The 21,538-nt window shown below is 51.1% G+C and overlaps 4 protein-coding genes across 5 annotated transcripts; 2 read left to right on the top strand and 2 right to left on the bottom strand.

The window, feature by feature from the left end:
• Positions 1 to 1,016: 1,016 nt before the first annotated feature.
• LOC144203244 (odorant receptor 131-2-like) lies at positions 1,017 to 2,816 on the bottom strand. 2 transcript variants are annotated; one of them, XM_077726623.1, is made up of 3 exons: positions 2,699 to 2,816; positions 2,410 to 2,621; positions 1,017 to 1,879 (listed from the first exon to the last, which is right to left on the bottom strand). In XM_077726623.1, exons 2-3 carry the CDS (start codon positions 2,548 to 2,550, stop codon positions 1,112 to 1,114), a joined length of 909 nt encoding a protein of 302 aa, XP_077582749.1. In that variant the 5' UTR covers positions 2,551 to 2,621; positions 2,699 to 2,816; the 3' UTR covers positions 1,017 to 1,111. The 2 variants fall into 2 exon arrangements, with proteins under 2 accessions (XP_077582749.1, XP_077582748.1); XM_077726622.1 differs by having other exon boundaries at positions 2,410 to 2,589; positions 2,699 to 2,805.
• Positions 2,817 to 3,242: 426 nt separating this feature from the next.
• On the bottom strand, positions 3,243 to 21,514 carry LOC144202699 (uncharacterized). Its single transcript, XM_077725594.1, has 15 exons — positions 21,315 to 21,514; positions 14,459 to 14,698; positions 13,588 to 13,663; positions 12,056 to 12,169; positions 11,923 to 11,993; positions 11,755 to 11,858; positions 11,469 to 11,658; positions 11,273 to 11,410; positions 10,802 to 10,917; positions 10,379 to 10,519; positions 10,138 to 10,308; positions 9,930 to 10,036; positions 8,389 to 8,494; positions 4,259 to 4,432; positions 3,243 to 4,180 (listed from the first exon to the last, which is right to left on the bottom strand). Exons 2-15 carry the CDS (start codon positions 14,514 to 14,516, stop codon positions 3,338 to 3,340), a joined length of 2,409 nt encoding a protein of 802 aa, XP_077581720.1. The 5' UTR covers positions 14,517 to 14,698; positions 21,315 to 21,514; the 3' UTR covers positions 3,243 to 3,337.
• On the top strand, positions 6,238 to 8,439 carry LOC144202700 (odorant receptor 131-2-like). The gene is made up of 2 exons (XM_077725595.1): positions 6,238 to 7,244; positions 7,322 to 8,439. Exons 1-2 carry the CDS (start codon positions 7,092 to 7,094, stop codon positions 8,099 to 8,101), a joined length of 933 nt encoding a protein of 310 aa, XP_077581721.1. The 5' UTR covers positions 6,238 to 7,091; the 3' UTR covers positions 8,102 to 8,439.
• Positions 13,487 to 20,763, top strand: matn4 (matrilin 4). Its single transcript, XM_077725596.1, has 16 exons — positions 13,487 to 13,616; positions 16,550 to 16,655; positions 16,736 to 16,911; positions 17,066 to 17,456; positions 17,523 to 17,645; positions 17,720 to 17,842; positions 17,909 to 18,031; positions 18,163 to 18,285; positions 18,384 to 18,512; positions 18,613 to 18,735; positions 18,805 to 18,902; positions 18,978 to 19,109; positions 19,353 to 19,536; positions 19,629 to 19,781; positions 19,855 to 19,959; positions 20,358 to 20,763. The coding sequence occupies exons 2-16, from the start codon at positions 16,586 to 16,588 to the stop codon at positions 20,414 to 20,416; spliced, it is 2,112 nt and encodes a 703-aa protein (XP_077581722.1). The 5' UTR covers positions 13,487 to 13,616; positions 16,550 to 16,585; the 3' UTR covers positions 20,417 to 20,763.
• Positions 21,515 to 21,538: the final 24 nt, after the last annotated feature.

Below are 21,538 nucleotides of genomic sequence, written 5' to 3'. Positions count from 1 at the left end.
TAAATTTGTGCCATTTGAAGATTGTATTTACAGGTCAATAGAAGAAATGTTTTGAATGCGCCATGTACCCCAGCTGAAAGCAATTCGACAACCTTTGACCCTAACGATGGTGTTTCACCGGCTGCAGTTGACGACGACGACAACAGGTGTCCAATTAGCGGCCTCCGAGGACATGGCGAAAAGGAGCGTTCCCTCCGACGCAACGTGACCTTTACGGGACGATTGTAAGACGCCGGCGGGAATTCTCGGAGCACCGCCACAAATCCCCAAAGGTTTGAAGTTCAACGAGCTCGTTAGCGTGACGCTGGAAAACAATCGTTAGCGTCGTCTTTGACGTTCGCGATGAACTTTGATTTTGCCCCCTTAGGATTGACGCCACTCCTCTGATCTTATGATAATTTTTAACCCAGGTCTTCTTATTCAAATTTCCGTTAATAAACCAAAGACAGCAGCGCGTTGATTAAGTGGTTCGCAGGTCGGGCTCGCGATTCTGGGTTCGAGCCCAGGTCGTTCCTCATTGTGTGGTGTTGGCATGTAGTCTGCCCCCCCCCCCCAACACATTCCAGAAACATGCATGCTAAGCTAATTAGATGCCAAATTATTCCTGACCTTGAATGCAATTGGTTGTTTGTCTCATTGTGCCATGCGATTGGCCGGCCACGCACGGATCGTCTCCAGCACCCCCTGCAACAGAAACACTCATCAAGAACCAAATATGTGGATGAATGAGAGCGAGTCATCACTTTTTTTTCATTTCAAAGCATTGACTTGAATCTTGCCCCTGCCAAAGTGGCTGCCGGCGGCCATCTTGCCAGGGGCAAGGAAAGCCATTTTCATGCTTCGCCGAGCACCCGAAATAAATTCATCGTCGTTAGACGTCCAATTCCATCAAAGCGGGAGGGCTGACTTCTAATGAAGGCTTCCCTCGCCGCCAACCCTCCTTCTTTCAACGGATTGGACGCCAAACGGCAGCTCGTGACTTTAGCGCGATGCGGTCTTTGAGGAGCAAAAAGTCATTTTTTTGGTGTGTTTTTATGTATTTATTTCAAATGCAGAAAGGGTACACAGTCGGAATGGCCATGGGCGGGGTCGAGGGCGCCTTATTTGGGCATCACTGCGGCTTCCTCCCGCAGACCAGCTGGTTTTTCAGGTACTTGCGGAAACACTTGTCCCTCACGCCGTAGATGATGGGGCTGATGGCCCGGGGCAGGATCTGGACCACCACGTAGCAGGCAAACAGCGTGTCCGAGGAGTTCTCGGGGAAGGCCCGCAGCAGCGCGTCCTTCACCAGCGGCGCGGCGTAGGTGGTCATGCACAGCAGCACCTGCACGCCGTGCAGCACGATGGTGCTCCTGGCCTTCTTGGCCTCCTTGCTGGCCGAGCGCGCCGTGAACAGGATGCGGAAGTACAGGAAGAAGAGGACCGACCACACCAGGACCAGGTACACGGCGTAGGTCAAGTCCCGCTTGCGGGCCAGCACCGGGCTGGAGAAGACCCTCCTGCGCAGGCAGAAGATCTTCCCCGAGAAGAAGTGGGTCGGCTCGGTGGCCAGCGTGACCAAGAGGTCCGGGAAGGCGGACACCAGGCTGATTGCCCAGATGGCGCCCACCAGGAGGAGGGTTCGCCGCACGGTGCACAGGCGGGCGTGCTGGAGCGGGAGGCACACGGCCACGTAGCACTCGGCCGCCATGCAGGCCAGGTTGAGGGGCGTGTTCTCCGAGGTGATGATGGCCATCAGGATGAAGGGGCAGCACAGGCCCACGGCGATGCTGTACACGGCGTAGCTCAGCACGAAGAGGACCACGGTGACGCTCACCTGGATCATGTCGTTCACCACCAGGTGGAAGAAAAGGATGTAGCGGGGGCTCAGGTAGAAGATCTGGAAATGATGTCAATCCAGGAAAGGCCTTTTCATTTTTTTTTTCTTTGATATTCCATTTATTTGCCTTCAAATGGGATGTACCCTTTCAAACTGAATAATTGAATATTTTCCATACTTTTTTGGGTAATTTTTTAAAAATAAAAAATGATATTTATTAAATGACTTTATTTGTAGTTATTTTTAAATAAAAAGTAAACAAATATTTTAAAAAGTATAAACATTTTAAAATACAACAAATGGTTTTAAAAGAAAATAAAAAAGTATAATAAATAACTTTTTGTAGTTTTTTTTTAAAATAAAAAGTAAAAAAAATGAAAAAAGTTGAAACATTTTAAAACACAACATATGCTTTTAAAATTAAATAAATATATATATGAAATGAAATTATTTGTAGTTCTTTTTAAATAAAATGCTAAAAAAAAATAGAAAAAAAGTTTATACCTTTTAAAACAACAAATGCATCACAATTCATAATAAAAAAAAAATACATTTCTATTTTCCAAACCTTATTCACGGTAAAAACTGACCTGGTGCTTGCAGAAGGTGTACATGAGACAGACGCTGACGGAGTTGAGAGACAGTCCGATGGCCACCACCAGGACGTTCTTGGTCACGGCTTTGCCAAAAGAGTCCCGATAATCGGCCACGCTGCCGTTGCCCGCGCTCATCCCACCCGATAGCCACAATTCCCACGCTCGATGGTGAACCTGAATGCCAACAAACACAAAATTCAAAGCAACTAAAGCCGGTAATGAAGGCAAATAGAAGAAGCCTTGTTTGACGAAAGGCGTCACTAACGAGGAAGCCGATACTCACCTGCCGGGTGGACGGACGCACCTGTGACCGATCGCTGCCACTCGGCGCCACCTGTCTTTTATAAGCATCCTCCACGCACACAACAATGCAATTTCAACGGCGCTCATACAAAATAGTTGATGTGTTCCCCCGTGACAGTTGAAATGAGGCTGTTTCTGGCTCACGATCTGTTCATTTGTCACTTCCTGTTGATTTGGGGCTCATTTCCTGTTCCTTTTGGTTCATTTTTGTTTGATATTAGGGTGTTTCTGGGTCACTGCACATTGGTCGCTTTTTGTACATGTTGGGGAACTTTAGGATCATGTTTTTGTAATTTGGGTCACTTTCTGTTGATTTCAGGGTCACTTTTTGGGCATTTTCAGGTCACTTTGTGGGCCTTTGACATTATTTCCTGTTGATTTCAGGGTATTTCCGGGTCACTTTGTGTTTAGGTCACTTTATTTTCTAAACTAATTTTGTGCTTAGTCGTTGTTATATGAATGATGTAAATGTATGAAAATAAGAACTTTAAAATGTCATTTTATTTTGAAATAAAACCTGGAAATCCGCTTTCCGACTAAAATAGGGAGTAGACCGCAACACCTCATTTGACATTTTAATCTCTGTCCAACACCATCTTTGTTTTTCATTTGTATTTTTTCACGGGCGTCCCAGGTTTCGGCGCCGGGCTCTCCCGGCGTGGCTCCCGTCCACGGCCCATCTTCTGGAGGCGGAGCCGCTTTGACAGACGATGTAATTTCTGAGGTACTTGCGGAAGCACTTGTCCCTCACCCCGTAGATGATGGGGCTGATGGCCCGGGGCAGAATCTGGACCACCACGTAGCAGGCGAACAACGAGTCCGAGTAGTTCTTGGGGAACCACCTGAGCAGGACCATCTTGATTGGGGCCACGCCGTACATGGTCATGCACAGCAGGACCTGCACACCGTGCAGGACGATGGTCCTCCTGGCCTTCTTGGCCTTCGTGGCGTCCTTGTTGGCCGTGCGCGCCGTGAACAGGATCCGGATGTACAGGAAGAAGAGGACCGACCACACCAGGACCAGGTACACGGCGTAGGTCACGTCCCGCTTGCGGGCCAGCACCGGGTTGGGGAAGGCCGTCTCGCGCAGGCAGAAGACCCTCTCGGAGAAGAAGTGGGCCGGCTCGGTGGCCAGGGTCACCAGGAGGTCCGGGAAGGTGGAAACCAGGCTGGTGGCCCAGATGGCGCCCACCAGGAGGAGGGTTCGCCGCACGGTGCAAAGGCGGGCGTGCTGGAGCGGCAGGCACACGGCCACGTAGCACTCGGCCGCCATGCAGGCCAGGTTGAGGGGCGTGTTCTCCATGGTGACCAGGGCCGTCAAGATGAAGGCGCAGCACAGGCCCACGCCGATGCGGTACACCACGTAGCTCAGCACAAAGAGGATCACGCTGGCGCTCAGTTGGATCATGTCGTTCACCACCAAGTGGAAGAAGAGGATGTAGCGGGGGCTCAGGTAGAAGATCTGGAAAAAGGCACAATCAATCAAGTCGAAACATTTTCCATCCAAAATGGGGGCAGGCAGGCGGGGAAGACGTCCCACCTGATGCTTGCAGAAGGTGTACATGAGACAGACGTTGACGTAGTTGAGGGACAGGCCGATGGCCACCACCAGGACGTTCTTGGCCACGGCTTTGCCAAACGAGTCCCGATAGACGGCCACGCTGGCGTTGCCCGCCGCCGCCTCCGACATGGCGCTCATGCCGTCATTGCCCGCCTGGCAGAGAGGGGGAAAAAAAAGACCGGTCGCAGTCCTTTCCAAGCTCGTCAATCGACAAGGTTTGCGTCCTGTCACAAAACAAAGCGGCACCTGCGGTCAACACAAGTGCAGTTTTTTGGGGCCTTACTGTTAATACAATAAGCCTGCAATAATCATACATACAGTTAAAGTACAGTTATAGGTAGTATCATAAAGCATAGATAGACAAAAGTACAGTTATACATAGTATCATAGAGCATAGATCATAGACAAATAAAGAGAAATAGGCAGAGAAAGAAAGACATTTTGCCAAACTCCCCTCTTAATAGCTTCATATTTTCAACTTCAATATGCAGAATAATGCACTTTATCAAATGAGATTTGCTGGTATGAATTATGAAGTGTGATTGGATGAAAAGATGGAGTGAATACTCACCTGGGTCACCCCAACGCAAGTCCGACCTGAAAAGCCCACAACGCTGTGTCTTTATAGACATTTCGGGTACGGGTGGCTGGCTGGGCGTGTCTTGGCCAGTTAGGGGTGTGGCAACACAGATTTTTTCCAAATAAGGATGTATCTTAATATTTCGTATATCCCGGAAGGTCATCGAAACGATCAATCAATTGATGGATCCTTTCGAAAAGATTCATTTTGAGCGGGACTTGGTTCGTTCATTTTCTGAGCTGGGGGTGCTGGAGCCTATCCCGCTAACCTCGATGGTTTCCAGTATTTTGCGGGAATGAACAGGTCTTGACTTTGTGTCACTCCCTATTCATTTCCGGGTCACTTCCTGTATAGTGACCCAAAAGTCCACAAGGAAGTGAACCAAAAATGGCCTGAAATCAACAGGAGTGGGCTGCCATTGACAGCTGGGAGGGACGGCAGCAAATAAAAACAGTTTGGGCCATTCAGATGTCACTTCCTGTTGTTGTTGTTGTTTTGGCATTTACAGATCACTTTTTTGCCTATTTTAGGGTTCATACTAGTTAAATCTCGTTTCCAGGTACATTTTGGGTCCTCCGACGGGCACTTCCTGTACAGTAGTCAGTCACTTCCTCTTGATTTTTGGGCCAGTTAGTCAATTTGATGAAATAGCATTAAAGCTAGAAGGGTTGTGGTTATCTTTCCTAAATTGTGTGTATTGTGAAAATGTCAATCATTTTAGTGGTGGTTACTCTCAAGATAAACAAAAGTCATGACGCAAGGTGACATAAACATGGGATTAATTGTTGTTGGGACGACACGCTAACGAGCTTTTTGACCTTCAAGGATTCCTTGGTGGAATCGGCGAGTCGACGTTCCTCCGAGAATCGACGCTCGCTTTTTGGCAATCCTCTCCGGGGAAAAAAAACACTGCAAAGGTCGGGCGGCGCCCGAGGACTCGTTAGCGGGCCTCTCCCGCTCCTCCTCGGGGTCGTCTCGCTTTGTTTTCGTCACCGGATAGGACTGTCAATCAAAGTTAGAAACTTTTGACTTCTTCAAACTTCACTTTGCCTCACTTTCGTTTGCCCTACACAAGATGGCCGTCAGCTAAAAAAAAAAGTAGATCAATCGTGTGCCGTCTGAGCATATTTCTGCTGTCGTTCACTTTCAAACGTTCCATCATTTGCCGTCCGGAGGCCATTTTGTAAGGCCATTTTGAAAAGCCTTTTCAAAATGGGCTCCCGGAAGCCATTTTGTAAAGGCTTTTCAAAATGTCCTTACAAAATGGCCACCCAGAGGCCATTTTGAGAAGGCTTCTCAAAACTGTCTGAACTTTTAGTGTCCCGACGACCAAACAGAGAGGATTCTGGGATACGCACGTGCAGATAGAAGTCCGTCTTAGCCAATGGGAGGCCAGGAAGTGCGTATGTAGTCATAGTTATGGTATTAAAAGGAGCAAAAAGGCATATTTTGGTATGGTATGGTATGCTTAACAGAAAATGGTATTTGGAGGCAAAGTTGGGTATCATCCACAAGTTGAAGTGCAAAAGATGGGGCCACCTCATGGGGGAACACGTCATTCTTCCGTCAATGTGGATGACGACAAATGTGTGTGTATGTGTGTGTGCGTGCGGGGTGAGGGCATAAAAAGCGTCGCCCGGATTGTGCGCGAGGTCCAGGTGAGTCCACCTAAGGCAGGTGAGTATCAACTTCATCTTTTAGTTCCTCTTTGGAAAATGCTAACTAAATATAGCTCTTGTTTTTTTTATATTATCGTTTTATAGGGAGGTTGGCTTTTGTCAGTCGGATTTTATGGATGGTTTTTGTGCTCACAAAATTGGTCTAAAATGAGAAAATATTTGGGGTTTTGTAAACATGTTCAAATGTAAACATGTGAAAGGAAGGAGTTACTATTTTTAATGTCAATTGGGTTTGGTCAAAGGCTTTTTTGGGTCAAACATTGCCTAATTTTAGGAAGGAAAATGTGGGAAATGCTGTTGAATGGGAATGTGTGTCAAGAATACAGTCAGAATAGTAAGGTGTCAATGGGATTTATTGGAAAAAAATCATCACATTTTGGAGCAAAAATAGGAAAATTCAGTCAATGGGTTCAAATGTCTGAAGATGTTCAAACAGTTTTGGATTAAAATTGTCTGAAGATGTTCAATTGACAAAGTGGAGTATCCCAAAAAGGGAGACTTGGTTTTTCTGTTGTGTTGTTGGATTTTTTTGCAGGAGCGGTGCGTCGTCGACATGAGCGAAGCGGCGCTGCTCAACGGCAGCGTGGCCGTCCTCAGCCGCGACCCGCTGGGCAAAGCCGTTGCCAAGAACGTCCTGGTCATGGCCATCGGTTTGTCCATCAACTACATCAACGCCAGCCTCATGTACACCTTCTGCAAGCACCAGGTCAGGTTTCGGGGGCTCCCCCTTCGCCGTCGACACCGGCCCCCCCCCCCCTTACCGACTCCCCCGCTCCCTTCCAGATCTTCTACTCCAACCCCCGCTACATCCTGTTCTTCACGCTGGTCCTGAACGACATGATCCAGATGAGCGTGGGCATCACCCTGTTTGTCATCAGCTACGTGCTGTACCGCATCAGCGCGCTCTCTTGCGCCCCCTTCATCCTGATGGCCATCATCACCACGGAGAACACGCCCCTCATCCTGGCCTGCATGGCGGGCGAGTGCTACGTGGCCGTGCGCCTGCCCCTCCACCACGCCCGCATCTGCACCGTGCGGCGCACCCTCCTCCTGGTGGCCGCCATCTTGGGCGCCAGCCTGGTCTCCGCCTTCCCGGACCTCTTCGTGACGCTGGCCACCGAGCCGGCCCACTTCTTCTCGGGGAAGATCTTCTGCCTGCGGGAGACGGCCTTCCCCAGCCCGGTGCTGGCCCGCAAGCGGGACGTGACCTACGTGGTCTACCTGGTCCTGGTGTGGTCGGTCATCTTCTTCACCTACTTCCAGATCCTGTTCACGGCGCGCACGGCCAGCAAGGACGCCAAGAAGGCCAGGAGGACCATCGTGCTGCACGGCGTGCAGGTGCTGCTGTGCATGACCACCTACGCCGTGCCGCTGGTGAAGGACGCGCTTCTGCGGGCCTTCCCCGAGAACTACTCGGACTCGCTGTTCGCCTGCTACGTGGTGGTGCAGGTGTGGCCGCGCTCCGTCAGCCCCATCATCTACGGCGTGAGGGACAAGTGCTTCCGCAAGTACCTCAAGCACTACTTGGTCTGCAGGACGGCGCCCCACGGAGACAGGTCTTGACTTTGCCGTCTAACGGCGACTTTGGTCTGACCTGGCTGGAATCCGGGGCTTATTTCCTATTGATTTGGGGGTCACATCTTCTACACCACCGGTGTCAAAGTAGCGGCCCGGGGGGCCAAATGTGGGCCCCCGCAACATTTTGTGCAGCCCGATAATGAGTGCCGACTTTGTGTTTTAGGAGCAAATTAAAAGTATTGATGTTTATTACATTTCCCGATTTTCCCCTTTTAAATCAATCATTGACATCACTGTGCTATGTTGTTTTTTTGAGAGAAAAAAAGCCTTACTATACTGTGGGGGTCTGCCGAACTGCTGGAAGTGATCATCTTGGGGGCAAAGTCGCCAACACTGCCTTCCAAGTTGCCGCCATCCAAGTTGTCCCCTGGCAACGCCCTGAAAAAAAAGAAAAATGAAAGAGAAAGTTTACCACCAAATATTGAGGCGATGCTGGTTAGGGCACAGCTGTCAATTGAACAACTCCACGGGCCAGACTGTAATCCCAGCGGGCCACATCTGGGCCGCGGGCCGCATGTTCGACACCCTACACACCATGTATGGTCTTAAAAAAACGGTCATTTTTGGGAGAAAAAAACCCTTTATGTATCCAAGAATTGCGGTATACATTGATTTTAAATACACACTCGCACACCCACACAGGTTGGCTTTTGCCCAGTTTTTAATATTCATCATTTGCAGTTTTTGGGGGAAAATGACAGGGACGTGACGTCAAGGTTGCGCCAACAGGTGAAAGTTGGTTCTGGTGAATTCGTGATGGATGCTCTGCAGCAGGGCGTCTTCCTCCACGCCCGGGGGGCCGGCCCTCCCGCCACTGCCACCGCCGCCGCCGTTGCCACCGCCGCGATCATTGTCATAGACGGGCGCCGGTTCCGGCGTGTACGTGAAGCTGTAGGCGGTACGGTAGGCCACGCCGTCGCAGAGGCGGCGCAGAGAAATGGGCACGCTCAGGGCGCCGCCGCCAAAGGCGCCGCCGGCAAAGGAGCCGCCGGCAAAGGCCCCACCCTCTGTCAGGGCGCACACGTCGGGCACCACGCACAGCAGGGACTTGGCAGACCTAGCGGGGTGGTTGAAACATATTGTCAAAAGCTGGGATGGGCTCCGGCACCCCCAGGGGGGAATCAACAAATTCAAAGGAATTCTTTCATGGAAAGGTGGGAGGGAAATAAGTTTGAGGTGATTCACTTGAATGCCAATGTTTGACACTGATGATGGGGAAACAAGCAAAACGGCCTCATGGCGGCCATCTTGGAGGTGGCATTTAAAGCTCTCTTATGCTCTTATCGCTTGTAGATGTAAAATCCGAGGTCCAAAATATGAAAAAAACCTGCTTTTGTGTTTTCAAGAAAACAATGGAATTGGCCACCTCATGTGACTTTTTCAAAGCCACGCGCTGGCCCCCAGACCTTGACTTTGACACCACTGATGATTCAGAGGATCGGATGACTTTTTTTTCTCTTCAGTTTTGGGGGGCCCCCTGGTTTTCACAAAGGCCGCCTTGTGGTTGCCTTGTGACCGCCTTGTGGCCACCTGGGCAAACAGTGGTCGGCGAGGCCCGAGCAGAAGAGCCTTGGGGTTGTTCCCCCCAGGCCACGCCCACTCAAACTCAGGGGGCACAGATTTGTGGTCAGTGCTCGTTGACTCGGTGTTAGTTTTGGGGCACCCCCGGGTCACATTCCTGTCCTGCACGGGTCACTTGCCCTTGCTTTTGGGGCAATGGGAGCCAGTTATTTGGCCACGTGGGCTCTATGGAACGGCGCCGTCAACAATGACCACCACATTTTTTGGCGTGCGAGTGCTTTGAGGCTCTTACTTGAAGACGGTGTGGGCGTGCCGTGGGCCGAAACACACTTGGAGGTGGGGCCCCAGGTTTTCGCCCTCTAATTCCAAGGTGGCCACGTGACCTCCGCCGCCGTTCAGCTGTGGACAGTTGGACGTAGGGATGCCGTTTGGAAGTCGAAATACGACCGTATCGCGTCTTTTTGACAACTATGGACATATTTTCAAATCTTTTGACTGACCTCCAGGCCGGTGACGTTAGGAAAAGGCGTGAGGGGCGTCCGGACGCAGGCGGGCAGCTCGTGGTCGTCGGCCGGCTGAAAAGCAAATTCCACCACCTCGGCGCCCGTGACGGTCCAGCACGAGCCGTCGTTCAGGAGGACTTGAGCGGAATCCCTGGCGCTCCACGCCGCCTGCGGCCAGACGGGAAGACGTGGCTTCCCGGGAAAACAACAAAAGACGGCGGGGTCCCAGAAGGCTCACTTGGTGCAGCACGATGGCGTCGTTGGAGACGGCGAGGAAGGCCCGCGGCGTGTCTCGCATCTCCAGAGCGCATTTGTGCAGCTGACACACCGGCTCGTCCACGCACGTGATGGCGTGTTGCTTGTTCACCTTGCGGATCACCTGACACGCCAAATAAGACAAACGTGGAGACTCAAAATGAACAAGGGGGGGGGGGGGGGGGGACCCCCAAAAACAAGGTAAAACTCCAAAAAGTCAGGAGAAAGTGACCCAGGAATGCCAAAATAAAATCACCAGAAATGAACGCTAATGAACAGGAAGTAAGGAGAGCGAGCGCCAGGAAATAAAAAGCCAGAAAGCAAACTCAAACTAAGCCCCAAAATGAAGAGTGTGAGGCCAAATAAACAGTGAGAATCAATCCAAGTGAGCACATGAAAATGTTACCATGGGAGGGAGAGCCAGGCCGGACTCGGTGCACACCAGTTGGACCACCGAACCGTAACACACCAATCCTTCGCTCAGCACAAAGTCGCCGCCGCCACCGCCGCCGTGCTCTTCCACTAAACGCAAGAAAACACACACACACGTTTAGCATACACACGCCAGGGTTGCCGCCGGGTGGTCCGAGACGGACCCGAGTTAAACAAACACCCGCCTGACTGCACGTGTGCCGGGGCAAAAAAAAAAAAAAAAAACATGAATAAAAGATGGCGCTAAACGTTCACATACGTTCCGCCCAAAAAATATGAAATATTCTTCCAGAAAATGACCGGAAGGGAACTAGTTGCTCAAAATGCTTAAAAATCGTAAGCGACCCATAAAAACGCCCCCTAGAGGACAGAAAGTCCTCTTAATGGCCTTCGATACAACGTCAAAGTAGCCTAAAATGTAGCATTCAAGATAAGCTAGACGTACCCAGCGTGATGGCGAAGGCCGTCCAGTGTCGGGCGCTGGCCACGAAAGCCCCGCCCTCCACGGCCAGGTAGCGAGTGCTGACCGTCTGAGAGCGGAGGCGGTTGAAGAGCGCGATGCGAGAGCGCGCCGAGATGCACACTGAGAGGTCGTCCTTAGGTCATCGAGTACGGGAAGTCGAAAGGGGAGTCGTACTCACATTCGGCGTTCTTCATGCTTTGCCTCTTCTGCGAGGGTTTGGAGATGACCTTAATGTGGCGGCTGTGGAAGGAGGCGGCTTCCTGTCTGCCGCCGCCCACTTCCAGGAAGAGACCCAGCAAAAGGCGGAAGTGCTTCCTCTTGTCCGCGTCCGAGATGAACAGAGACTTGGCGCACGCCGTCATCCCCGTCTGGACAATGTTTGGACATGCCACCACCATTGACTTTGACGGGAACTTTGCCCCCACCAACATGGCCGCCCGACTCTCCAGGACAAAAAGGCCCACCGTGTTGGGCAGGCTCTCAAAGTGGAGCTTGTAGGCGTCGCTGTGCGTCTGCGCCGCGCTGTCCAAGCACATGTAGGCGCCAACGTCGCCGCCGGCCGTGCCCGCTGCAAAAAACCGAGTCGGACGGTAAGTTAGAAGCCGTGACGAGGTCGGACGACGACGACGTACCTGGGAGGAGGTCCCGCATCAGTCTCCAAACGTTGCCGCCGATAAAAACGCTGGGCGGGGGACAGAAGAACCTGAATGGGACAGGGAGGACAAGTGAAGTGAACCAAGGCCAGGAGCGTGCCAACGGGCTCACCTTTTCTCGTTGCCGTAGGACTTCTGGGCCACTTTGGCGTGCAGTATGACCACCGAGTGGTCGCCCAGAGCTCCGCCTACGGGCGCAAACGATCGGGCCGGCGTCTCCGCTCCCCTGATTGGATAGATGAGACATTCAAATGTAGCCGTCCCGATACTTTAGTTCCCACGCCGTCCTTTTATCCTTTTTTAGGGCTCTCCCAATACTTTTGTCTAGAACCAGTTCAAGGATTTTGGGGAAAGGGGGCGGAGAAAATGCCACTTTGGACCTCTTTTGAATGACTCGGCATGGGAATGTTGCCCCTACCAAGATGGCCGCCATGAAGCCAGTGGGGGCAAATCTGCCTTCGAATAAAACAATGGGCCCGCCTACTTCCAAAGTAAAAGGATGGAGATGGGACAAAAAGGACATGGGGACAACTGCCTGGGAACAAAAGTACTGGGACACCTACTTGTCATGAAAGGATGGCCATGGGACAAAAGTATTGGGACACCTCATTGAAGTAGAATGAAGGGAGCTGGGACAATAATATAGGAACATGTTGACGTGTTTCCTTCCAGAGGAACTTTCCCGCCACAAAGTTTTTCTCAACTGGGCCCATGGCCGGCCGACAAACATTCCTGTCTGCGTGGCCAAAACATTCCCGGGCTCCCGTTTTGACCTTTGCATTCTTAGCGGGAGGTCGGGAACCCCGCCGGCATGCTGGACATTGCGCGCTGGGTCGGCCAGTGCGTCCCAACGAGATGTGACCCCTTCCCGAGGACCCAGAGGTCAACTCGCACGGTGGCTAAAAGAAGCAACTTTGACGAGGAAAAATGTCACGTTGATCTTAATCTCAAACGCGAGACAATCCGCATTAAAGTCATTAAAGGTCCAATTTCTTTTGCCTGGGAAAGTCGGATGCATGACTGTATCAGTACTTCAATACTTTTGAGGACACAAATATATGTATATATACACATACATACAGATATATAGACTATATCCGGTTGTTTGTCTTGGCGGCATTAGCACCTGGCGGCCATCTTAAGACAGAACACCTCCCAGGTAGGCAATGGTGTTGTCATAAGAAAACAATATTAAATAAAGCTCTTCCAGTAGAAATAAAGAGCAAATTATTCTGAATATAAAAACCACACTCATCCACATCTGGGTTTAGTCTATTTCAATAAAGTTGGTGCTGACTTGAGTTTCTTTTGGAGGGGTGCGTTTCAAGGCTTTGGTTGTTACCTCACACGAATACCCAGGACTGCACACTATTCATTTTCAGCACTATTTTTAATAAAGTGCTGTCTATAGCAAAACTTGGGGGGGGGGGGGGGGGGGGATAGACACGAATGAAAAGCTCAGTCCTTTTTTTTTCCTAAGGTGGGGCATGGGGGAGGGTCGTGTGCTCTTATAGGCGTGCGTGGCCCCCCGTCCGCCACCTCATTCCAGCCTGCAGCTCACTCGGATAAATCCGGTTCCCTCGGCGTGCACCCTTAAAAACGGACCTTTGCCACCCTCCCAAAGTCGCGTGCCGTCCGTCTCACCTGTCCCAGTCCAGGCGTCTCTCCAACAGGTGAGTGAGCGCTTGGGTCCGGAAGCAGGCGGAATCTTGGGAAAATTCTAGAAAAGATTCACAAAAGAAAATACATCAGCTGGGATTGGATTGGACGCCACCAATGAGTATGTGTGTACAATTGCTCAAAAAAGAGATGGGTCCAGAGACGGGTTTTAACCCCCTTTTGTCAGAATTGATGACATTTTAAGGGCGCAAGACGTCCAATCTAATTGAACTGGGAGAGGTGGCAATGCAGTCAAATTGGATTGAAAGTTTAACAGGATTGAAATATGCATAAAAAAATGGTGGTAGTATGTAGAATAAATGAATCATGATGAGAATAGAGACAAGGATTGGAACATCGTTCAAAACAAAGACGGGAAAATTAAAAGGAGGAAATTAGAAATGATTTGTCATGTTTTGGTTTTATTTTCAATCTTTATGTTTATTTCCTAGCACTTTCATCCTTGAAATATACCCATGAATTCTTAATCAATTTGTTGCATTTTTTTTGCATTGAAATGGGCAATTTAGTCTTGTGCACGATGCCAATAACGATTAGCTTCCGCCCTCAAACTACACGTTGAAAGACTGTCGGGTTCACAAGGTGATACGGAGCTGCCGTGCCGTCATGCCGTCCCTCCCCCTCTGGTCCAAGCGCACACAAACACACTTCTGCTTACTGTTGTTCACCTTCAATGTATGCTAATGTTCATCAAAAGGTCAACTAATCTCCAGTTTCTGACATTTTCATCACAACATGGCAGCATAAATGCATTGGAGCTAAGCTAAGCTACCTGCCGTTTTAGTTGAGGATGAAAACAATTAGCATTAGCATGTGTTAGCAGCGTCAGTCGTACCTGGGCCTCCTTCCTCCATGGCCTGCGCCAGCTCCTCCATCATGGCGGCCACGTCCATTTTGGCTCAGAAGAAGACGGGGGAAAAGATAGGGATTTTCGGCTCTGGGGATTCTTCCAAGACTCTTGTTCTTCTTCAACGCTAACGTTAGCGCCTCGGCGTCCTTCATTAAACGAGTGGACGTGTGTCAACACGGCCGTTCGTTCAGCTGTCATCTTCCCACGCCGCAAAGTTCTTTTGACCTGCGATAAAAATACACGTGGACGTGGCTTATCGCGGGCGGCGGGTCGTTGCGGGACTTCATATAAGCGGCTGCGCTCAACTCAACGTTAACTGGAAAAACACAAACATGAAGGTCACTTTCTGATGGTTTTCCACCTTTCGTTCGTCCAGATGTTGTTTTGGGTGACTTCCTGTTGATTTGAGGTCATTTCCTGTTGGATTAGAGTGACGTTGAGAGGATTATGGGGCATTCCTAGGTCACTTCCTCTATATTTTTTGTCTTACTTCCTGTTTACATGTAGCAATTTGAGGAGTTTTTTTTCCTGGTTGGACTAAAAATTGGGATTAAAAGAATTGGATTAAGAGCCCTGCATGTTTATTTATTTATAGATCAAAAACAATGTTTATTTGAGCTTTTTCTAATATATATTTTTAGATTTTACAAATGATTTTTGAACTAAAAACAATAAATGGATTAAAAAATAACAATCACTGATTTAAAAGGGGGAAAAACAGCAAAATTAATATTCATCTATACTTTACATTTTAATTAGATCCTAAAACAGAAATGATTGACTTTCCCGGGCCGCACAAAATGATTCGGCGGGCCACATTTGGCCCCCGGGCCGCCACTTTGACACCTGTGCCCTAAAATCTTTGACGGACGGCAGTGAAGGAGTTAAGCTCACGAGTGGGAGAATAGGAGGACCCCCCCCCCCCCGACAAACGTCGGTCGTTAGCACGCGGATGTCGTGCAGACGCTGGCCCGCCGGCAGGCCGGCCTCGGTTGGCCGCCGGTGCCAACGTCAACAAACGCCGGCGACCTCCGACCTCGGAGGGAACACAGCGTGCTCTTCTCTTCTTTTCTCGGGATTCTCCCGCCGGCCCAACGGTGACTGAAAATATCAACGATAGCGTAGCGACGGACAGGAAGCGCTTATCGAGGCTTTGGGGCGGATTTCAGCGGCTTTCAGCGGCTTTCAGCGGCTTTCTGAGGCCTCTTTGTGCCGCGGCGCGCACGCGTGGCGCCAAACGCTGAATGAAAGCCATTGTGGCTTGTTTTTGTTGTAATTGTAACGCCCGCCGTGTAACCACAAAGCGTCCGGCAGATGATGGCAAGATAGACTTTTTCTTTGTGGGAGGGGCTAACAAGGTGCTGGTCCATTAACTGCACAGAAACTTTAAGCTTTGGTGGGGAGCTTGCCCTTCCAAAGATGGCCGCCAGTTGCCTTGTGCCGTCAATTGAAAGTGACCAATAGATGTTTTGATCAAATAATCTTTAAAAGAAGAAATAAGCTAGTAAGGACTGTCAATGCATTGACTTGTAAGGGAATGTCACCTCAGGGAGGCCATGTTGGTAGGGGCGATGAAAGCCCTTTCCAGGCACAAAAGAAGTTTATTGATAGATGTCCAATTGGTTTGACGTAGCCATTGAACGCTGCCTCGTGGAGGGCCGGCACCAAAGTTTTGCTGTTGTGACATGAAGTTTGAGCAGGAAGTGGGGGAGACGCAGACAGGAAGTAGGACCAGATGAGAGAGGGTGAGCGAGGGGACGCACAAGCGCCCTTTGTCAGCGCCCGCTGGCGTTTGTCCTCCCGTGACGCTCCAGTCCATTAGCGCCAGCTGTTTTTGGCTTTACGAGGAGGGCGGAGATGGATGGAGGGGGGAGGGGCTTGGGGAACATGGCCGCCCACATCTGGAATTGGTGGGGAACCTTTCATTAGGGGGGCAAAACAGATGGAAGGACTCATCATTCATTCCACATTTCAATTCCCAATTCAATGTATGTATGATTTTAAAAACATTCATGAAAGTCTTAAATGTTCTCCAAAATAGACAGGGCGCCTTCCTTATATATGGACTGATTTCAGGTGATTCTACGGTGCGTTTTGCGGACAACGGTCTCCATGACGACGTGGCGTCTAGCCTTGCTGCTGCTCAACGTGGCCGCCGTGGCCGTGGCCCGCCCCCAAACGGGTCAGAACGCGCCACGCCCTGACCGTGCACCTCAGGCGGATTCAGACGTCGAAAATGACGCCTGGGCCTTTTCGCGACAGGTTCGGAGCAAAAGTGCCAGACGGGCCCGGTGGACCTGGTGTTCCTGATCGACGGCTCGCGCAGCGTGCGGCCGCACGAGTTCGAGAGCATGAGGAAGTTCATGATCGACATCTTGGACACGCTGCAAGTGGGACTCAACGCCACCCGAGTGGGCGTGGTCCAGTACTCCAGTCAGGTACGCCCACTTTTGCCAAAATGGACACATTTACATGTTGAGCATTTGGTCTGTGGGGGGTGCTGGAGCCTATCCCGGCCAACTACGGGCAACGGGCCTGAATTGGTGGCCAACCGAACCGCCGGGCCGCCGCGTGACGATTGTTCTTTCACAGGTCCGCAGCGAGTTCTGGTTGAACTCCTACGACCAGCCGTCCCAGATGGTGGAGGCCATCCGGCAGATGGTCCCGCTGGCCCAGGGGACCATGACGGGCCTGGCCATCCGCTACTTGGTCAACGAGGCCTTCGTGGAGGCCCGGGGCGCCAGGAGCCGGGCGCCCGACGTGGCCGTCATCGTGACGGACGGACGGCCGCAGGACCGCGTGGCCGAGGTGGCGGCCGAGGCCCGGGAGAGGGGCGTGGAGATCTTCGCCGTGGGCGTGGCCCGGGCCGACATGGCCTCGCTCCGGGCCATGGCCTCGCCGCCTTTCGAGGACCACGTCTTCCTGGTGGAGACCTTTGACCTCATCCACCAGTTCGGACTTCACTTCCAGGATAAACTCTGCGGTGAGACTGGCGGAAACAAAAAAACGGTCAACTTTGATCGCGCTAACGTCGCCGTTGCGCCCGTAGCGGTGGATCTGTGCGCCGAATCGGAGCACGGCTGCGAGCACCTTTGCCAAAGCTCCCCGGGGTCTTTCCTCTGCCTGTGCCTGCCCGGTTATTCGCTCCGGGACGACGGCAAGACCTGCCAAGGTGATTGGTCAATCCTCTGTGCCACGGCCCCTTCCCTCGCGCTCAATTTGGCGAGTTTTTGGCGTGTGTGGCAGCCATCGACCTGTGTGCCGGAGGCCAACACGACTGCCAGCAGATCTGCGTCAGCTCGCCGGGTGTCTTCACCTGCGATTGCGAGACGGGTTTCGAACTCAACCGGGACAACAAGACGTGCACCAGTAGGTGGCGCCGAAAGAGAAAGGAGTGGCCTCCTCCTCATGCGCAGTTTTTTTTCTTCTTCTCAGTGTTGGACTTTTGCGCCTTTGGGAATGCCACGTGCGAGCATCAGTGCGTGAGCGTCCTCAACGGATACCGCTGCGCCTGTATGGACGGATACCGTCTGATGGAAGATGGCGCCCAATGCGCCCGTGGGTGACCACATGCCACACACATGATCCATCATCCAGCAAAATGGAAAACAATCCAATTTCTGCGGGCAACCATCACAAGTTAGCCAGTGGGTCAACATGACGCTCATCCAGGTTTGCGTGTGTGGCAGCCATCGACCTGTGCGCCGGAGGTCAACACGAATGCCAGCAGATCTGCGTCAGCTCGCCCGGCGCCTACGCCTGCGATTGCGAGACGGGCTTCGAACTCAACCGTGACAACAAGACGTGCTCGCGTACGTAGCCGGCTTTCATTTTCAAGGCAAAACAAGGATTCCGTTCCATTGACATTTCCAATGCTAACTTAGCCCGAATGTCCATTTGTGCGTGGCAGCTATGGACCCGTGCGCCCAAGGGCGCCACGACTGCCAGCAGATCTGCGTGAGTTCCCCCGCCGCCTTGACTTTCGCCTGCGACTGTCGGGCGGGTTTCGCGCTCAACCCCGACAACAAGACGTGCTCCGGTAGGTGGCCGCCATTTTGACAAACACGTTCCGCTCACATCAACTAGATGGACGGTCTGGGCCAACGAAAAAGCACCTCCAAGATCCATTTTTTTTTCAGCGTTGGACCCGTGCGAGTCGACGGAGCACGGATGCCAGCACCTGTGCGTGAGCGCGGCGGGATCGTACTTCTGCGCCTGCCCCGAAGGGCAAACGCTGCGGGACGACGGCAAGACCTGCGGAAGTAAGGAGGAGCCGAGGGGGGAGGGACTTTGAGGTCATTTGAGGCTAACGGACACGCCACCGGCCGCAGCGTGCCGGCTGTCCGTCATCGACCTGGTCCTGCTGATCGACGGCTCCAAGAGCGTCCGTCCACGTAACTTCCAGCTGATCAAGAAGTTTGTCAACGAGGTGAGGCCGGCCTCGGAGGGGCGGGCTCACCTCGTTGACAAATTGATTGGCTGAAGCCAAGTCCCGCCCCCGCAGGTGGTGGACACCCTAGACGTGTCGGAGCACGGGACCCGGGTGGGCCTGGTGCAGTTCTCCAGTCGGGTCAGGACCGAGTTCACCCTGGACCGCTACCGCCACGCCGATGACATCAAGGCCGCCGTCATGAAGGTCCTCCGGGGGCGCAAATTGCCTTTCCGATTTTCATATTTCAAGCGGTCCTTCTCAAATAGGGGCGGGGAATAACAATCACGTGGGAGCATCTGGATTACAAAAACTTTTTTATTAGTGTATAAAAATCAGAATTGGGTGTGATAACACATTCGTCCGGCAGACGGCAGAAGTTGACTTGCCATTTTAGAGAAAATGTTGCCAGATGGTGACGGGGTGCCGTTGCGCCGTTGTGTTATTGAGATGGAGTACATGGAGAAGGGCACCATGACGGGCATGGCCCTGCGCCACATGCTGGAACGCAGCTTCTCCGAGGAGGAGGGAGCGCGGGCCGCCTCCCGCGCCGTCCCCAGGGTGGGCCTGGTCTTCACCGACGGACGCTCGCAGGACGACGTGGCCGAGGTGGCCGCTCAAGTCAAACGTGCCGGTGCGTCCATTTTTCTTTTCCGGTTTGAATTCCATTTTTGTTCTTTCTTTGCTCAAATGTCGGCCAAACGTCGCGTCTTAATTCACGGGCAGGCATCACCATGTACACGGTGGGCGTGGGCAAGGCCTTGGAGGCGGAGCTGAGGCAGATCGCCTCGGAGCCGGCCGACAAGCATTTCTTCTACGCCTCCGACTTTGGCGCCATCGGGACCGTGGCGCTCAACCTCAAGCTGGACGTGTGTCCGGGTAAGGCCTCAACCGACGCAACGTCTATCCGTCCGTTTGTCCGTGCCGACCGTCCTTCCCCGTCCACCCACAGAGGAAAGCCAGGGCGAGATCGAGGTAAAGGACCCGTGCGCCTGCGAAAACTTGGTGGAGTTCCAGCAGGCCGCCCTGGGCGACCTAGAGCGCGTCACGCAATCGCATATCCTACTGAGCTAAAAAAAAAAAAAATTCCCTGCTGCAATTTTCAAGTTTTTACAGGAAATGTCCAACCTGGCAACCCGGCGGCCGAAATGCTTTACAGGGAATGTCGAACCTGGCAACCCGGCGACTGAAAGGTTTTTTTGCAGGAAATGTCCAATCTGGCAACCCGTAGGGCGACGGTTGGCGCGTCGGCCTCACTGTTCTGGGGTCGTGGGTTCGATCTCATATTATATTTATCATATATCTTATATTTCATTTCATTTTATTTTATATTCACATGAACTTTTATTTGATGTCTGCTTTTGATTTAGTTGTATATTGTTTTGGGGACCAGTGTGCTGTTTTTTATAGTACTATTAGATTTTGCCTTTTGTTCCTTAACCTCACGACGCGCACTCACGGCGATGAGCGTCCGACTGGAGCGACTGGAACAGCAGCTGCTGGACAGGAAGTGACGACGGGGGAAGCGGAACGCCAGGACAAAAGTAGCGGCGACGCCGATGGCCCCAAGCCTGGCTTGTATTTTTCCTTGGGCCGCTAATTCATCCAAGAACACCAAGTGTTGATGTTGGGATGACATTTCATTTCTTTTATTTTATACTATTTTATTTGATGTTATTTTATTTTGTACCACTGGACCATTTTAAATCTCTGACTGGACTTTGAAAAGGAACGTTTTTGGCGTCTCGGTGGATCCAAGAAAGTCCAATTTGTAACTTTGCGACATTTTTTCGTTGCCTGTTTAAATATGCTCTCTGAATTTGTTTTTTATGTTTGTGACAATAAAATATAAACATACAAATGACTGTTGTCAATACAATAAACAGAAAATACCCACAAATGCAAAGGATGTGAGCCAAAGTCAATAGGAAGTAAACAAAAAATGCCCTGTAAAACATTCAGAATAAACAGCAAGTGACCTTGGAAGGCTTCAAAATATACAAATAACAATCCAAAATCAACAGGAATTTACCAATGAATCAGATAGAAAGTATGGGGATAAATTGTGATAAACCGTTATTAGTCTTTATACAAAACTAAAACAATGTCAATTATAGTAGAGTGGTATACAAATATTCCACACGCGTCTTGATATGTGTTCCCGTGACCAGCAGAGGGCACTGTAGCAATGCGTTCATGTTCAATGTAAATTAATGGCCGCAAGGAAGAAAACAGCGTAAACTCTTTTGATCATTGAGACTCTGTATTTTTAAATTAGCAATACGGTACGGTCGGGCGAGGGTAGCATGTGTTCTTCCGTGTTAAAAGTTCATATCTACGCACTTGTTGTACCTGAACAGTAGCCGCTAATCGGCTAATGTTTTCGCCACTTGTCGAATAAGTGCTTCTTACCTCATGTCTGGTCGTCTCTTTCTTCCTCTCTTTTATCTTGTTCATTTTCCTCCTGTGTTGCTGTAAATTTTTGATGTTGAACTGTCTTTTCGGTCGTGAGTCGCGCTGTAACTCCTTTTCTTTTTCAGCTCTTCTCATTCATTTTGCACACAAGTGCATCTCTATTCATCTCACTTGTTTGTGGGCGAGGCGAGCGCTTTACTTGAGTTATTTCATTGGACAAA

This window comes from Stigmatopora nigra, chromosome 10, assembly GCF_051989575.1.
Source record: "Stigmatopora nigra isolate UIUO_SnigA chromosome 10, RoL_Snig_1.1, whole genome shotgun sequence".
Classification (NCBI taxonomy): domain Eukaryota; kingdom Metazoa; phylum Chordata; class Actinopteri; order Syngnathiformes; family Syngnathidae; genus Stigmatopora; species Stigmatopora nigra.
Note: the sequence above shows the minus strand (reverse complement) of the source record. Positions and strands in the feature narration are given on the sequence as shown.

What these genes read in the sequence shown, in the direction of transcription:
- LOC144202699 (XM_077725594.1), bottom strand. Translation starts at nt 14,516, where the DNA reads ATGGACGTGGCCGCCATGATGGAGGAGCTGGCGCAGGCCATGGAGGAA. An exon ending in TCCTACGGCAACGAGAAAAG is followed by an intron (nt 11,994 to 12,055) that starts GTGAGCCCGTTG and finishes TGTCCCATTCAG; the next exon opens with GTTCTTCTGTCCCCCGCCCA. An exon ending in ACACCTTCTGCAAGCATCAG is followed by an intron (nt 4,181 to 4,258) that starts GTGGGACGTCTT and finishes GCCTTTTTCCAG; the next exon opens with ATCTTCTACCTGAGCCCCCG.
- matn4 (XM_077725596.1), top strand. Translation starts at nt 16,586, where the DNA reads ATGACGACGTGGCGTCTAGCCTTGCTGCTGCTCAACGTGGCCGCCGTG. An exon ending in TGGTCCAGTACTCCAGTCAG is followed by an intron (nt 16,912 to 17,065) that starts GTACGCCCACTT and finishes GTTCTTTCACAG; the next exon opens with GTCCGCAGCGAGTTCTGGTT. An exon ending in AGAGCGCGTCACGCAATCGC is followed by an intron (nt 19,960 to 20,357) that starts ATATCCTACTGA and finishes CACGACGCGCAC; the next exon opens with TCACGGCGATGAGCGTCCGA.
- LOC144202700 (XM_077725595.1), top strand. Translation starts at nt 7,092, where the DNA reads ATGAGCGAAGCGGCGCTGCTCAACGGCAGCGTGGCCGTCCTCAGCCGC. An exon ending in ACACCTTCTGCAAGCACCAG is followed by an intron (nt 7,245 to 7,321) that starts GTCAGGTTTCGG and finishes GCTCCCTTCCAG; the next exon opens with ATCTTCTACTCCAACCCCCG.
- LOC144203244 (XM_077726623.1), bottom strand. Translation starts at nt 2,550, where the DNA reads ATGAGCGCGGGCAACGGCAGCGTGGCCGATTATCGGGACTCTTTTGGC. An exon ending in ACACCTTCTGCAAGCACCAG is followed by an intron (nt 1,880 to 2,409) that starts GTCAGTTTTTAC and finishes CATCATTTCCAG; the next exon opens with ATCTTCTACCTGAGCCCCCG.